The following is a 17970-nucleotide window of genomic DNA, read 5'->3' as shown; positions in this document are numbered from 1 at the left end:
TAGAATGGTAGATCCAAGACTTCCAGCTGAGATTGAAACAAAAGAGGGGGGGGGTGTTACAAACTAATGGCAACAAAATTTTCATCTAATGTAGTTATTTTCATTTTATTCTCTTAAGTTGTCTTGAATTTAACTTTCTTTATTGTTAATTAATAGAAATCAATCTAGAAATTGAAAATTGTTAAAGACTTTCCTACTCCTCTTATTTTTTCCTCAATGAGAAGGGGGGGGGGATTGGTTTGGCGGCGCCTTTTTTCACGAAAAAAAAATCATAAAGAAAATTGAAAAAAATATGTACGGACAACTCTTATTGCTTCTCTGAGTAAAACCTTTTTAAGCAAGCTTTTGTTGATTAAAATCAATCTTGTGCTGATTGTGAGACAATAAAACAAGGATAAATGAACACCTGTACATGTATTTCAATTATGGTACTGACCCACATATCAGCAATATCAGTGTAGCTCTACTCTTTTTATAAACCATAAAAACCATAATGTGCAAATGAAATCGAAAGTGCAAAAAAATGGGGGGGGGAGGGGTTCCAGCAAATACTGTTAAATATATAATAATGGACAGTGACGAGTGATTTTTTAACAAATTTAGTTTTCTTAAGAATATTTTTTGAAGTGTACTCTACTGTATTCCATATTACTCCAAAGAAATTTACATTTAGGGCTAGAATGTTTTGATGAGTTCTGTTTACTAATTAAACCATTCTGATAAATTGCGAAATCCCTTTCCAATTAATCTAAAATTTTCCCTGTTTCTGTATCGAAAACAACGTTCAAATTATTGTTACAAATGAATGAATGGATTAGAAACAATTTCTTCCAACTTTTTCCTTCTTCCTCTTGTCCAAATAATTTAGATCTTTTATACGTTAAAATACTCGTATTATCAGGATCTAAGAATTTTGCATTGAAAGTCTCTTTCAATTTAAACAAAACTTTCTGCATTTAAACTTTTACCTAGTTATAGAATTAGCTCTTCAGTTCAGAAACATTCGTTTCAAGATCATTTCAGGTATGTTGTCAATTATTTTTTTCCCGACTGCCCCCTTCCCAACTTTGAAAAACGATACTACGTGCCTGGACGCACATGCCAAAGATCAGCTTAATATCTGCTGGCCTGAAGGGAAAAATCCGGAAAAGTTAGTTGGTCAGACTATCGGCAATTGAAGCATGTCGTATATTGTTTATGATGATCTATACACAATACTTAACTAGAAGCGAAGCATCGCTCAAAAATGTGTTGAAGGGATATAAATAGAATGTTCCTTTTTTTAATATTAGGGACCAGGTAGAATGAAAATATTCCAAGACAGGCACACAGATTATTATACTCCCGCTTGAAAAGTGGGGGTATATAGTGATGGGGGTGTCCTTTCCGTCCGTCTGTGGGGTACACATCTCTTATCCGCAACTCCTTCTATACCACTTAATAAAATTTAATGATATTTTCGCAGAATCTTTGTTAGATAGTGCCATTGTGCACCTCCTATTTCACTTTTTGATCGGACACATATTTCGGGTTTCCAATAGCAAAACATAGACACTGCCATTCTTTAAATAATATTTAGGGTACCCATCTCTTATCCGTAACTCCTCTTATACGCCTGAATAAATTAAAAAATGTGATTTAATGATACTTTCACGGAATCTTTTTTACATTGTGCACCTCCTATTTCACTTTTGATCAGACACATATTTCGGGTCTCCCATAGCAAAACATAGACTTTGCCATTATAAATATATGATAGGCGGGGTATCATTTTGTGAGCTCAGTGCTCACAGTACCTCTAGTTTTTACTTCATGTATCTATATAATTCAATCAATTAAACACGAGGTTACCATAAAGACGGCAAGTAAAATCAAGTTCCAAATTAATGCTTTTAATCTTCTTAAATTAATTATGATGTTTATTATATTATTAATACTAGTTTTAATTCAAAGTCACATATTCATACATGCAAAATCGATCAAGGAAATTTTTCCGCCCTAAGACGTTACGTTACAGAAAATGACGTTCTACTAGCATTTTTCTTTTAATACACCACCATACTTCAAACTCTCTTTTTCAAAAAATATAATCGATATCGAAAAAAGAAAAACGGCAAAGCAAAGCTAAAGGTCTTCACTATCAATTGACAAAAACCCGTTAATTTTTGACACAGGGCCATTTTTGATGGTTCGTGGCTCTTGCTCTTTGTAGATTACTGACTGGGTAAAAGCTAATCACATGGCCCCCTGAAATTTCCGAATTACGTATCCGTCCAGGGGTAATACTAAAATTGGGCATTCCGTTTGAAGCTTCGTTTTTGTAAATAAAATGGCGGCTAAGAAACGGTTTGCGTAAGGTTATACTTGGTAGCTAAATTTCTTGTTTATTTGTTATGGTGTTTTATGTTGATTGTTATTGGGTTAAAACTTGATATTTTGATAATATGCTCATAGATTTTTTTTAAATATTTAAAAAGGTTTTCATACGACTCTTCCCAGGCACAATTGCACGATCTAGAGAAACACAAACTCTATCGGCCCAAAAGCAACTGGGAACCTGCACCGGGCATTTGCGGAACCCTTGACTCGTACATTGACGCCGGTGATTCAGACATTGAGAAACTCTTTATCATGCCAGACAAGGCCCCCGACAATTTATGTAAGGAAGAGAGATCCGCCTTACAATCATTAAAGAATTGGGATGACATCGTGATCAAAAAAGCAGACAAAGGCTCTACATTAGTAGTACTTGACAAAGAGATGTACATGGCGCAGGCCCATAGACAACTCTCAGACGAATGTTTCTATAAGAAAGTTGACTCTGGCCAAACTAAAGAATTCTCCGCTATCACCAAAACTCCTGAGGAAATGTTTGAAAATACCGAGATTTGTATATAAACGTCTATGAGACACTCAATCCTATTGACTGTAAACCAGGACAATTTTACCTGCTTCCTAAGATACATAAAGAAGGCATGCCAGGTCGCCCTATAGTTAGCGCAATCAGATACCCCACGGAGAAAATTTCAGAATTCATTGATTTGCATCTCCGTCCACATATAGAGAATTTGCCATCCTATCTCAATGACACCACAGACTATATCAACAAGACGCCCTCGACTGGTCTTCCAGATCATACCCTTCTCGTGAACTATGGACATTACATCTTTGTACACCAACATTCGGCACGATGAGTGTATCAAGGCCTGTAGAGAAGTCTGGGACAGTAGATACAATACAAACTCCTTCCACAGAGTCCCTTGCCAGGCTCCTTGAACATGTTCTCAAATGTAACAATTTCATGTTTAATGGAGAACATTACCTGCAGGTAAATGGTACTGCTATGGGTACGAGAATGGCCTAATCTTATGCTAATATTTTCATGGGCAGACTTGAATGCAACTTGTTACTTCAAGCACCATTTAGGCCCCTTAGCTGGTTGCGTTTCATTGACGATATAACGATGAAGTGGGTTGAATGCCCTGAGAGCCTCGAAGCATTCATTTTGTTTGCCAACGCCTTCCACCAGTCTATCAAATTTACTGTAGACGTATCTAATTCCAAAAACATATTCTTAGATACTACACCTACCCCTCCACACGAAACCCACCGATTCCCATCTATATCTCATGCCGACTAGCTGTCATCCCCCTCACACATTCAAGGATGTGCCTAAGGGTTTGGCTACCAGAATTCGTCGCATCTGCTCATCCCCTGCCTTATATCAGGAACAGAGTAGTCTCATAAAGTCCCATTTATGCAATAGACGCTAAAAAGCCCACAACGTACAAACTGCTATTGATGAGATGGCAGGACACAACAGACAAAACCTGTTACACTACAGGGAGAAAGAAAATAGCAGCAGGGTCCCTTTGGTAACCACACACCATCCCGTCCTTAAGAACCTCAGCGGTATTCTTAAAAAGAACCTGCCAATTTTCCACTCAAACAAAAGAATGGCCAGGGGAACTAAAAGTACATGGTAGCAAGAACCAGATTGGATAATCCATTACCTAACGGAGGCTTAAAAGCTTGCTCTGACAGAATATGACTTCTCCGTAAGCACAGGTCTGACACAGACAGCTTTAACAGCCTCATTAAAGGCCGCAGTTACAGTATTCTAGGGAATTTGTCCTGTCAAACAGGCAACTGCATATATCTCATCAGTTGTAAAGTTTGTTCCAAACAGTACGTTCGGGAAACGGGAGATCTTCGCAGGAGAATAAATAATCACCCTTCGACCATTAAGTCCAAGAAACTCAATGAACCCGTTGGGGAACATTTTAACCTTGAAGGTCAGAAATAGGAGGACAGGACAGTAGAGTTTTATTGACCATAATCCAAAATAGACCGATGCTGAGAGAAAAAGCAAAGAAAACAAATGGATGCACAAACTGAAGTCATTACGCCCTGATGGTATTAACAAACTCAATGACTTCACCAGTATGTACATGAGTTAGGACATAATGTTTGGTTATGACAATCAACACTTTTCTCTCCACACAGTTATTACTACCCACAAAATTCATATTTTTTTTTTTTTCTAATTTTCTTCTTCTTTTTAAAAACCGTTCACGGTAGCTTAGTCGGTAGAGCGCTCGCTCTATGATCGAGAGGTCGTGAGTTCGAATCTCGGCCGCGACTGACCTAAGTCGATAAAAAATGGGTAGCAACTGTTCCTTCGCCATGCGCTCGGCACTTTGAAGTGAAAGGTTGTTCGGATGAGACCTTAAAAACCGAGGTCCCGTGTCACGGCAGGCGTTGGCACGATAAAGAACCCTCACTGCTCAATGGCCCTGAGTGCCGAGTAAAGGTCAAAATTTGAAGCCCTTCACCGGTAAATGGTGACGTCTCTATATGAGTGAAAAATTCTCGAATGGGACGTAAAACAACATACAATCAATCAATCTCTTTTAAATGCTATGATTATTAGTCAAAAGTTTTAAATAAATATTTCTAAATTTTACAGGGTTCTTCCGTTATTGGTTTTGTTCTAATTCTGTTCTACTCGTATTTTATTTCCTTCATTATTATTTGTTTCATTTCAGTATCTATATCTTCATGTGAGAAAGAATTCAACGTTGTACGGTTTAACACCTTGCAGTGATTAATTTACGATAATTAATTCGGTCGCTTATTTAAATAACACATCGTCAAAGTATACCAGACTGACCGGACATACCTCACGGTGCTCCGGATTAATTTCATATTTATGTTTTTCAACATCCAAATTCAAAATGTAAAAGTGTAAATAAATAGTGTTTAGTAGCGTAATTGTAGTGCTAGATTTTTAGATTTTTTTTTTTTTTTTTTTTTTTTTTTTCATGACTTGTTAACCGTTTCTATGTCCTGAGGAACATATGGAGAAATGGTGTTCATTCTTCTCATTTACATATCGGCCATATTGGAGCTGTAATGGCGACAGATTCCATAAAGGTTTATTTAGAGAACGAACAAAAATCCGCAGATTTTTATATTCTAAGTATTTCGGATAAAGTTCTTCCGCCGATGTTTAGATTTTTCTTAATATCTTCTACCGGGAATGACAATATTGTTGATTCCAAAGTGAAAGTTGCGACCGCCTTTTTGATTTGAAATTCCGAAGCGAGAGTATAATGTTTTAATGAAGGAAAGAGCACAAAATTGGTGTCTTTATCATTTTTGGTGATTAAATGTAAGTGTTTATTGCAAGTTGACAGAGTTCTTCCGCCGATTTATAGGTGCAGACGAATGCCTATTTTTATAAATTACAGATGATTTATCATTTCATGAAGAGTTACGACCGCCTTTTTAATTTGAAAACGGTAATTTCTTGCATCAGTGTGACCTACTTATTACCAAAACAGGTGGTTTCATGAGTTGTCAACAATTAATAACCCAAAATTCTGCCCAAATAACTATGACGGAGGCTTAAAAAAACAAAACAAACTGTGCTTGCAGGTTTTATAATAAAAATTTAAAGAAATGGAATATTTCGAGTCTATGCAGAATCTTATGAATATTAATGAGAAGTAAATCACGTGGGAGCAACCTCATGAATAAACTGTACATCATTTCTCCAAATGAGTGACAGGGCGTCCCGAAAATTTGGCAATTTCTATTGTTCGTGTCGTTGGTTATTTTTGGTGCTTTGTATGGGTTTCCATCGTTGACCTTGTATCTATTAAATAGATCCGACACGTGGGATATACAGTGTTAATTTGTTGATTTCTTTAGTACGAAAGCCTATTAGGATTAAACGACGGTAAAAAAAAATTTTAAAGGCGTTATAACGCCTTTTTAAAAGGCGTTATAACTCGAAAATAGGCATAATAACGCTTTTGAAAAGGCGTTATAACGCGGAAAAGGCGTAATAACGCAAATAAAGGCGTACTTACGCCTTAACAAAAGGTGTTATAACGCGAAAAAAGGCGTTATTACGCCTTTTAAAAAGGCGTAATTACGCCTTTCCAAAAGGCGTTATTACGCCTTTCCAAAAGGCGTTATTACGCCTTTTTAAAAGGCGTTATTACGCCTTTCCAAAAGGCGTTAATACGCCTTTCCAAAAGGCGTTATTACACCTATTATTTTTCAATACATGACTTATTTTGCCCACCCTGGGGGCTGATAATAATTAGATTTCCAGGAAAAAAGATTTTTAAAAGTGTAAAATATTTTCAGTGTTAAACCAACTTAGTCCTTCTCTGAAGCCAGACACCTTTACCAAGGTGCATGGATTTCAGAAATTTGGTTGAAGGCTAATTGCTCATTATACCTATGCAAAAAGTTTGCCTGTTTTTTTTCCAAGAGGAGAGAAAAATATTTCAAATTTGACGTGAATTTTTAATACATGGCTAGCAAGGCCCAAAGCTGGCTCTGCCTATATCCTGGATTTTTAAAAGTAGAGTGTTGACTTCTCTTAATACGCATGCAAACAGCTGTCTGCGAGATATGCAGGAATATGTAAAATACTATAATTTATAATATAATTTTTAATATTAAAACTATAAACTAAATATTGCATAAATAAAGGTGGCTTTGGTTCAATCTTTCATATATTTATTATTTTAAAATAACGCCTTTCCATTTTTGGATATAACTCCTTTTCAAACAAACAGGCCGGTAGTACGAATGCGAGGGGGGGGGGTGTCCCCCCCCCCCCCACTTTTTGGGAGAATAGTCTTGCTATAGTTTAAATATAAAAAAAATCATTTATTGATTGCTTGGTCCCTTAACATTTTGTTGCGGTATGGTTAAACTCGGGCAAGTCGTTGCATTTAAAAAAAGTTTTACCGAAAAGTTAGAAAAAGATTCCCCTTTAGTCAGTTTAATATTTGGGGGGGGGGGGGGGGTTCTTGTTTTTTTTGTTTGCTTGTCAATTTTATGGGAGGCTGCCCCCCCCCCTTCCAAATCACGGGTCTGTCAAAGACATAATAATGGCTCTTCAAAAGCATAACAACGCCCTTTGGAAAGGCGTAATAACACCTTTTGGAAAGGCGTAATAACGCCTTTTGGAAAGGTGTAATTACGCCTTTTTTCGCGTTATAGCGCCTTTTGGAAAGGCGTAATTGCGCCTTTATTTGCGTTATTACGCCTATTTCCGCGTTATAACGCCTTTTCAAAAGGCGTTATTACGCCTTTTTTCGCGTTATAACGCCTTTTGAAAAGGCGTTATAACGCCTTTTAAATTTTTTTTACCGTAGTTTGATCCTAATAGGCTTTCGTACTTTAGTGCTTTATATATATATATATATATATATATATATATATATATATATATATATATATATATATATATATATATATATATAATATTAGTTTTGTAGACACTTAGAGGGGTAATACGGAAATATATGGAGTCCTTGAAAAAATGCATGTTGGGCGAGGCGTAACCGAACCCAATATGCAGTAATACGGAAATATATGGGGTCCTTGAAAAAATGCATATTTTGAAGGACCCCATATATTTCCGTATTACCCCTCTAAGTGTCTTCATAACGAATTTATCCTGTCGAAGATTTTTTAAATAAAGTTCATTTTCTCTGAGTGAAGCAATCCGTTCCGTAACAACTGTGTATTAACATCTATGTAGTGTTTTGAAACCAGGTCTTTCAACAAAAAATCAGTTTTTGTTGCAGATAAAACAAAATATCCCTTTTCCATGATAACTTCAAAATCTCACGTTACTAGAAAGTCGTGTTTTTGAATGCATATATTAAATAAAAACTGAAACATTTAGAAGAAACATCGCCTAAGGTTGTCATATAGAAGTGAGAACTGTACTCCATCAATTTATTTTTAGAACACAGTATACCACAAAAGGAATTCAAATAAATTTTCTTGTTATAATAAAAAGTAACATTTAAAGATCATAAAATTATAACATATATAATTAAAAAATATGCCTAATGCAGAAATAAAGAAAATATGTAAGTGTATGTCGGCGCAGAAAGCAAGCGTAATTTACATCGCTTACAACGTCATGATAATGTTTTTTTTAAAAGTACTGTCCGTGTACTTAACACGAGGGATCATTAAAATTCACCACTGTCCATAATCTTTTTTTTTATTAAAGTCAAATTCAGTCCTCGAAAGATTGCCTTACATTGTAAAAAGCAGAGAATACACAAAGTTTGACGTCCATCGTGGTCTATAACGTTCCTCACCGTCTGTACTCTACTTTTTATCATGCTAAAAGGCCTAACTATTTTCGGTGCGGAGGTAAAATAGTGTCCTTGAATCTCTTGTGCCATTTTATAAACTTCTCTCCGAACGTTCTAGTGTCTAATGTTGCCTCTATATCGTTTTCCGTCTCTGAAGAGGACAAACAACATTCAAAACAATTTTAGTATATTCCCGTGCGCCGCGAACGCGTTTGACGACGTCATTTGCAGCAAACTCGACTCCAGCAATACTTTGAAAATTACAACAATCCTCTGTCGCCATTTATTCGAAAATTTTATTAGTATTGGTTGAATGTTTACAAAGTTATGAACATTGTCCACGACTTTTTGGGACAACCCTCGTATGCCAAGAACTATTTGAGTTATAATATGAATACATGTACGAAAGAATAAGTGGACACATCACAAAATTGATATGCGTTTTTCTCTTATGGTCAAAACCTTTTGTATGCTTGAAATAGTTGTGATAAAAATTGTTTCAGTAATCGAGTTATGACCAAAATATATTCAGTTATAAATAAAGACAGAAGACAAACAAAGTGACATGATTCCAAAATTGTATATGTACAAACATCTTACAGTATACTACTTCTGTACAAAATTTGAAAATGTTACATTATAGAGTTATAGTGTCACAATAAAAATGTTGACAGACATAAAGAGGTCAAGAGAGCTAGATCTATAGGGACAATTTTATTTTTTTTTTAGGACTCCTGCATTTCGTGCTGGGCCCTAATAAATACCGTTAAGTGTAAGATCTGCCCGATAACCAATGGAATTTGCACAATTGTTTAAACATCAAACAAAAATATAATAACAAAATTGTAGCAAAGTAATAGATGATTTTTTTTTACATGCGAAACGACATAAATCTTCACGATTTGTCATACCTAACATAGTTTTGTGAAAAGATCTACCGGTATTTTAGATGCCGCACGTAAAATCTGAAGTTGGTAATGTTGATCTAGATCTTACGATAGGGTTTCATTAATTTTTTTTAAATTTATTTTGGGAACAGTGTCCTGGTGTCCAGACAAAGATGTTCCTTGAGTTAAAAAAAATCAAAGTTCAATGACAGTGATAAGTGTAGACAAACGCGCATGTGCGAAGGGATGTTCCACTTTGTCTTCTATCATAAGTGGTAAGCCATGACAAATAATTCTTTCATCTCAAGTTCATAGATATTTCTAGATTAATAATGGTACACGCCTTTTGACTAATAATACACTTGTGTATTACTCGCATCATTTATTTATACCGGAAATAAGAACATCGTGTAAGGGATTAGTGGCGATCTTTTACATGGGCACTTTGAAAGTTTTAACAGTTTATAATAACAATTTTATTAAATAGACACTAAATAATAGATCCGCAATATATTTATCCAGAGAGAGAGAGAAGGGGGTAATCTTGAAAAGTAAAACAAATGCAATATTTCTATAAGCTAGCATAAAATATATGTACTATGTCCAGAAAAACATTGATAGAGTTCTAGAACAGTTTTTTTTTTTTACAAAAATGTTGAAAGAAAAATACAAAATTTTAACGGGCTTTAACCTATGGCGCACTTCACCTTGTATTGAAACACCTATTAAAAATGAAGTAACAATTACTAGTATATGGGAAAAGAAAGCATCTTGAATTATCATCCTTTGCTGAAGAGACTAAGATTCTTAACGATGAAAATATCTGAGTCGTAGTTGGTTGTTGAATATGTATGAAAAACATCGCAGTGACTAAATTATTTTAGGGGAAAACCAATCAAGACAATGCTTTATCTGTCCCTAAAGCAATTTTAGAAGAAAAAAATGAAGATGAAAAAAATAAAGCGCGGGGGCAATTAAAACAATTCATAAATGACAAATATGTTAAAATATTTACATTCCACACTTGCTTTTCTCATAAAATCTTAAATAAGCTTCAATGTATAATCTTCCAAGTCTTCATGAAACGCAGACTACATTAAATATATTATACACAATCGTTAAATAACTATCATATGAATTGAGCACACTGAATATCACAAAAGATTATCTTAATAATCTAGTTCATTGGTATCAATCCATCGACCTATGCTGTACGCGACTCTTAATTTATTATAAATCATTTGGATTGATGATATTGGTCCCGTTAAAACTGGCCTATGCAAGTGTCAAATGAAAACTAAGAAAAAAGTCGTATTGGTTTGGCAAATGCATGCTAATAAAAGTTAAACCAGAGTACTTTTAACATCTTTGCTCGTTATGCTTGTACTTTGGGCATTAGCACTGCTTCCATCTTCCGAAGCTTCCAAATTTAAGTAGACGTGAGCCCTCCGGACTCCGGATTTAAATATATCCAGTAGAGCCGAACGAAATTGCTGACTCATGAAGAAAAATATCCAGAAATTGCATGCGTAACTAATTAAAGACAAAAGTGTGGAAATCGTGTCCCACATAATGTCAGCTTCTTTTGACAAAATTGATCTTTTTGAGTTGCGAGCTAGCTCAGCTGCATAGATAAAGTATGCAATGCCATCTTGAATCTCGGCAACTAGAAATACCACCAGAATAAGAAAAATCAGTCCTGTCATCCTCTGAATCTGGGCTTTTCTTTGCGCAACAGCAGCTCCCATTTTCTGTCGTTTTAATAAAAAGTAGGCCAATGTCACAGTGGTGAAGATGAGGATAATAACCGGAAGTACACGATAAAGGAGTCCAGAAAAAATGAAAAATATCATTTTGGACTTTGTGGGATCGCCAAAAGCTTTGGTCAGACCGAGCGAAGTATCTCTTATGCAACCTGAAGGCAGAGACTCATTATAATACCTACTTGTATAAATTGGAAGTTCTGCAATGTATATTCCGAGGGCTTCGTAGAGATTAAGCAAGAATGCAACAAAAACTATAACTGCAATTTCTACAGATGTCGCTACATTACTACATAATTTGCTGTATTTGAAAGGCAAAGCTACAGCAAGCAATCGTTGTACACCAAGCATAGCTGTAAACCAATTTGACGTCATCCTACAGATTTGGTAAATAACGTACAGCACGTGATTAGCCTTGCACCATTGGTAAGTCATGTAGGGATTCTTGTAGTTTTCGGCCATGTTGAAATAAATTGCTTCCGGTAATTTTGTAATACATATCACTGAGTCTGATATTGCTAGTGATGTCAAAACAATTGTAGTAGGAGACCGTGAACTCCGAAAGATGAAAACAGATATGAGCAAAATGTTGGTTAATATGGTAATGAGAGCTATGAAAAATGTTAAATAGCCTCGTATTGGAACTTCCCATTCTCCTGCGATTTCGTATGTGTGAGCGTAAAAATCTGAGTAGTAATCCGGGTAATGATAGTTATCTCCACCGTAGTCCGACTCACCATAGTCATTCCCTCCATCGTAGTCATCATATGTCGTGTTCCCTGTATTGTTTAATCCAACAAACGTAGAGTTTGGAATAGACTGGTTTGCCATTTTAAGTTAAAGAATATCTCTTGTACTTTTCAGATGCTTGAAACGGTCCACAATTTAATCAGTCTTTTTGGTAAATGGATGTTTTCTGCCAGAGAACTGTTTGACAACTAAATTGTTATCACATTAAGATTTTTATTTATTTTTACAGATCTTATTTTGACATCTTATAATGACGGAAGTATGATGTTATAAGATGATAAGTGACAGGAAAAAGGTTTGTCCTTAACGAATCTCATCATTGGTCAGTGGGTCTAGCCTATATGAGAACAAGTTCAACATTTATAAGAGTGTTTACTAACTTGAATCTTTTTTTTCAGAATTAATGTGGATATCTGCCATGTATAATTTTGTGGGATGGTCATTCTTCCTAAGTACAAAATAAACATGAAAGTACCGCAGTAATAAACATGAAAGTACCGCAGTAATAAACATGAAAGTACCGCAGTAATACACATAAACGTATACACTTTTCTATATGATTGATATAATTTGCATATTCACATAAACGTAAAGATGTAAACCATTAGGAAATGATATTTTAACCATATTTTAAATATTTCTCAAGCTAAGTTGAAGGAAAGCATTTTCAGCGTATTGGGTGAATGTTTTTCCGGGAGTATATTTTTTTCAAACTATATAAGATATGATCAGTAAGACGTATTTCAATGACTCCAAATTATCACTATGTAATTGAGAAACGCAGTGACATTATGTTAAATGTTCAGAGGAGTCTACTTAAATTTATAAACAAGCAGAAAAATCACCAATTATAGATAATTATTCCTTTAATGTTTTCCAGACTTTCTTGGAAAGATCATTTTTGTCATCTTGCAAGCAAGATTTGATTTGTCATACAAGTTTTAAAGAAATAGGGATGAGATGTATAAAATAAAGATTAGAAACTCCTCAACATATTTTTTCTTCTCTACTCGGTAATCCTTATAAAAATACTAGACTTTATGATTAAAGAAATAATCCATTTGTAATATGTACTCATATTTTAATTAAACATATACTAATTAATTCCGCCCCTTATGTCAATGTATAACTTATGCACTCAATGTACCTACAGTGTATATCTTAGGATGCAAAAATGCTGAGTAATTTTATATCATACAAGTTGTTTTGGCCAATAGTTATAATGAAAAAGCAAAATAATAAACTACTTTTCACCCAGGAGGATGTGGCTTCTTGTATTATGATGTGTTATGATTCGGTTACTAACTATAAGCTCTCCTCGATGAGCGCTTCCATCTTATTTTAAATGGAAGCAATTAAACTTTTATTGGTCTTGAAAATAACATTACACATCAAGGTGTTTCTCGTTCACAAGGCATTTTTCTTAGATCTGATACTTTTAAAAAACTTGAAAATACGTTGTTAGTATGACACAAGTCTACAGAAATTTACAATGTTAATTAAGGCCATTGCTTGAGGAAGTTATCATTTCCAGGAATCCTCTACTCGTGTTACGTCATAACGTTATATTAACATTTCCCCCAATGATTCTTTACAAATTAGAAAACAGTTCATTTTCTCACGAACTACCATGAATAAGCATGAATATCTCTATTGTTACGTCATAGTATTGTACTTTGATGTCAAAACTGAAGTACAAACTGTTTTGTTTTTAAAAAAGACAATTGAATGACATAATTTGTTGCAATGACCTTGTCAGCAAATACAATCTATCATAAAGTCAATTGCTGACTGACATTTTTCATACTAATTTTAAGGTCATTATTTACATACTGAATTGTCTACGGATATTTCCGTTTTTTTTCGATCATGACAAGGAAAACACGGCGGATGTGATCGGTCGGAAGGGGATGCTCACTCCTCCATGGCACCTGATCCCACCTCTGATGTTTTTGGAGGTCCATGTTAGCTCTTCTCCCGATTTGTATTGTCTAAATGAACTTTGAGCTTGAATACTGTTCGTTTTCTTCAAATTTCATTGCAACTCATCAGAAAAAGAATGTAAATACTAGATGCTGTCATGAGACAGTAATACCCGCACTAAGGTGTTTGCCTCTAAATGCACACTCCTTCATATTGGGCCTACCAAGGAAAAAGTCAAAATAATTCTATAATTTACACAGTACATGTATTTGTCAAATCGAGCATAAAATGCTCAGGTGACCATGTGACCTATGAGCCTCTTATAGGTATTTTCTTTACTTAATTCATTACCAGTCTGAAATAACAGAATTTAATTAATGATGTAAATTAGGTTTTGATAAAAGGGGGGATATAAATTTTTGGCCCATAATTGAACTTTTTAAATTTATTTTCTAAACAACAAATAATACTACTTTAGTACAAAGCGTTTTTAATGAATTTATCAAAATGTGCAAACTTTTTTTTTTGGTATTTGATTAGGCAAAAACCTTCTTGAAAAGCCAAACCCAATCAATTTTGTCACCCCCTCCCCCCCCCCTTTGCCCGTTTTTGGAAATAGGCCTAGATGGCAAAGTTATGTTAAAACATCGTTTGTTATGATAATTTAAAATTTGTTCTTGTACTGTACATGAATGTGAACACCTTTTTGAAAATTTCTACATCACATTGGGCTTGCGTCACCCTACTAGTACTAGTTTTACCATTATTATTTTTAGATGGTGCACATCATTACATGTATATCAGTAGGAATTAATTCATTTTGTGTTTTAATTGGATTATATTTCATGAAGTTGACAGGACCTATGATAGTCGGTAAGTACAAGTTTAAGTATAGATTGGGGTAAAATAAACCGAAATGCAAATGGTTAGGTTAAAGTTTAGAAAGGATCAAAGATCATCGGATGCCACAATAGACGAATTTCACATTCTGAAGAGTTATCTCCCGTTGTCGACACTACATTCAGTTACATGCACAGATCCAGGAATTTTTCCGGGGGGGGGGGGTCCACACCTCAATCAAAAAAATTTCCAGCCCCCAATTTCCTGAGAAGCAAAAAAAAACAAACAAACAAACAAAAAATAGATGCTGTCATAAGAGAGTAATACCCGCACTAATGTGTTTGCCTCTAAATGCAGGCACGTAGCATCGGGGGGGGGGGAGGGCTCCCCCCCACACTTTTTTCGAAACATAACTTTTTACTATTGAAAATGTTCTTGAAAGGGTTGTTTCCCCCCACCCCCCCTCCCCCACTTTTTGTTGCATTATAGTCATATAAAGGTAATGTAGTAGTGTACATATAAAATTGGGGTACTGAAAGAAGTTGGAACCCACCCCCACCCCACCCCACCCCCACGAAATAGGATATTTGAGTATTTTGAGTTTTGAAAAAAAAAATTTTTTTGGCTTGTCAAGTGACGGGTGGGGGGGGGGGGGGGGAGAGGGGGGGTTTGGCTGCTCACTTTTTAAGCTTCATATGTATAACTTTTCGTACCAACTTAACAGGGGTCCGTGTTTTCGGGGGGGGGGGGTCCAAGGTCACTAGCTTTTAGTTGCTTTCGTATATAGATTCCGGAACCCCCCCCCCCCCAGATCCGCGCATGTAAATATTTCATTACCAGTCTGATATTACCTAATAATGTAAATTCTGATAAAGAGAGAATTTTTGAAAGATTTGTGTAAAAAAAGGGGGTGGTGGTTAATTTTCTACCCATAATCGGAACTTCTTGAATTTATCGTCAAAACAACAAATATTATTATTTTAGTGCATAGCTTTTTTGATGAACTTAAAAAAAATTAGATGCCAAAATTACAACTTGTGCAAATTTTTATCAGTATTTGGGTAGGACTCGGAGAACCCCTTTCCAAATCTTGACCCAATCAACTTTGTCAAAAATCAACCCCCATCCATGATTCACCCGTTTTTTCTGTCATATTTAAAATAGATTTAACACAAACTTATGAAAAAAAAATTGTATGTAATTATAACATAAATTTTACAAATGTACACCTTTTTGGAAAATTTCTAGACTCGTGCGTGGAATTACGTCACACTGCGAGTACTACTTTTACCGTTATCATTATTGTTTTGCGCATGGTGTATGTACATCATTATTACCACTGGAATTATTAATATTTAGTGTGTGTTTTAAATGGATTTATTATTCTATCAAGTTAACAGTACCTATAACAGGCGGTAAGTACATTATGAATATAGAACGGGATTTGTTTGTTGTTTAACGTCCTTCTCGAGAATTTTTCGCTCATATGGAGACGCCATCACCTATGGTCGACACTGAGGGCCATTAAGCATTGAGGGATCTTTTTTGTGCCAACAACTAGGGACCTCGGTATATACAGTCTCATTCGAAGAACTGGTCCCCACGTCCCACAGTGGATTCGAACCCGCGACTTAAGGATCAACTCCTTACTCCACGACTCTAGAGCAGACGTTCTAACCACTGCGCCACACGGGCGACTAGAACGGGGTAAAATAATCGGAAATGAAAATGGTTAGGGGCCTATAGGTGGAAAAGGGTCAAAGATCATTGGAATGCCACAATTATACAATGAAGCAAGTCCCTGGGGTCATTCCACTTGATCTTTGGAACCAGAAACAATAAAATAGCTGTCATTAGAGCAAAAGCCCCTAAGTCATCTTTGTATTATAACACAATAAATAGGATATATGGGATCATGACCCCCCCCCCCCCCCCCGAGGTCATTCCCGACCCCTAAAACTTCAAATGATCATATACATTGTATCTTGAAAATGGTTGAAAACTCTCCCCTTAACCATATTTAATATTGTCCCTCGAGTCATTATTCATTAAATGGTATAAAGGTTATGACCCCTTGAAGTCATCCTCATCCTGAGACTGGAAATGATGACAATATGACCTGCGTCAAAAGTGTGTTAGTGATAATCTGCTTGACATTTTACTCAGGACCCCTAGGGTCAGTCCACCCTCCTAGAATTAGAAAATGAAAATCATTCAGAGACCCATCATTATACTTTGTGTACATGTACATTTTTGTATTATTTCGAAATTCCTAACACCAATAAGAACTGTTTATTAAAGGTTGATAACCTCAGCTTTTGAATTTTTCTTATGCAAGACACCTGATAAATGTATCTTGTAGAATTTGGAAGAATAACACAACTCGTATTGGCGGAACTGTCATGGCTTTTTATTACAAATTACATTCACAGTTAACATGCCACTCGCATGTTCATGCCCTATGCGCCGATCTTACCACTTGTAAGCTTTTGGCAGCATAGCATTCACAAATATTAAACAAACCATATCAGAGCTGGGGGACCTGGAGACAACAGTATCCCTCAGAAAATGGTTACTTGTCAAAATTGCACTAACACAAAACAGTCAGGATTATCACATTCACAGCGAAGTCCACAGTATTCTTCATCAGTATATAAGCCATGACGATTTCTGAAATTGAAAGAAAGCACACAGCAGAAAAGGAGCCAAAAACATTTATTTAATAAATTTAAAAACTCAAACCAACCATAATATTTAAGGGAGGGAAGGGAGGGGATTTCGTCTGCTCTGAACAAGATGGGAAGTTGGAAAGACCTAGCGCATGCTCATTAATGCTGATGTATTATTAACCATAGAATCGTCATGATAGGACCACATAATTCCGGAAAACGGGTTGCTCTTTGTAAGCAATACATAATTTCAAAGTAGAAAGCAATAAGCGTCATTCTCAATAACTGTATTTATCTTTTAGGGACAAAATTGATTATTCAATTTATTTTATACCAAAAACAAGTTATAAATAATTTTTATTAGGGATGTCAAATCGGTCAATTTTTGATAATCGGTTACTCGGACGTTTTTCCGATCGAGTACCCGGGTACTCGGTAAAAATGTAAATACAAGAATGTTAATTTTCTTGAGCCCTGTTTAATTCCATTAAACCAC

The 17970-nt window shown here is 35.5% G+C and overlaps 1 protein-coding gene across 1 annotated transcript; it reads right to left on the bottom strand.

The window, feature by feature from the left end:
• Positions 1–10720: 10720 nt before the first annotated feature.
• Positions 10721–12138, bottom strand: LOC133181716 (sex peptide receptor-like). The gene has a single exon (XM_061316276.1). It carries the CDS (start codon positions 12121–12123, stop codon positions 10873–10875), a length of 1251 nt encoding a protein of 416 aa, XP_061172260.1. The 5' UTR covers positions 12124–12138; the 3' UTR covers positions 10721–10872.
• Between the last annotated feature and the right edge of the window lie 5832 nt (positions 12139–17970).

Source organism: Saccostrea echinata, unplaced genomic scaffold (assembly GCF_033153115.1).
Source record: "Saccostrea echinata isolate AGI-Se365-2 ecotype Australia unplaced genomic scaffold, CSIRO_AGI_Sech_v1 ptg000009l, whole genome shotgun sequence".
NCBI classification, from domain to species: Eukaryota; Metazoa; Mollusca; class Bivalvia; order Ostreida; family Ostreidae; genus Saccostrea; species Saccostrea echinata.
The sequence above is the reverse complement of the archived record's forward strand: the minus strand, read 5'-3'. Positions and strand labels throughout refer to the sequence as shown.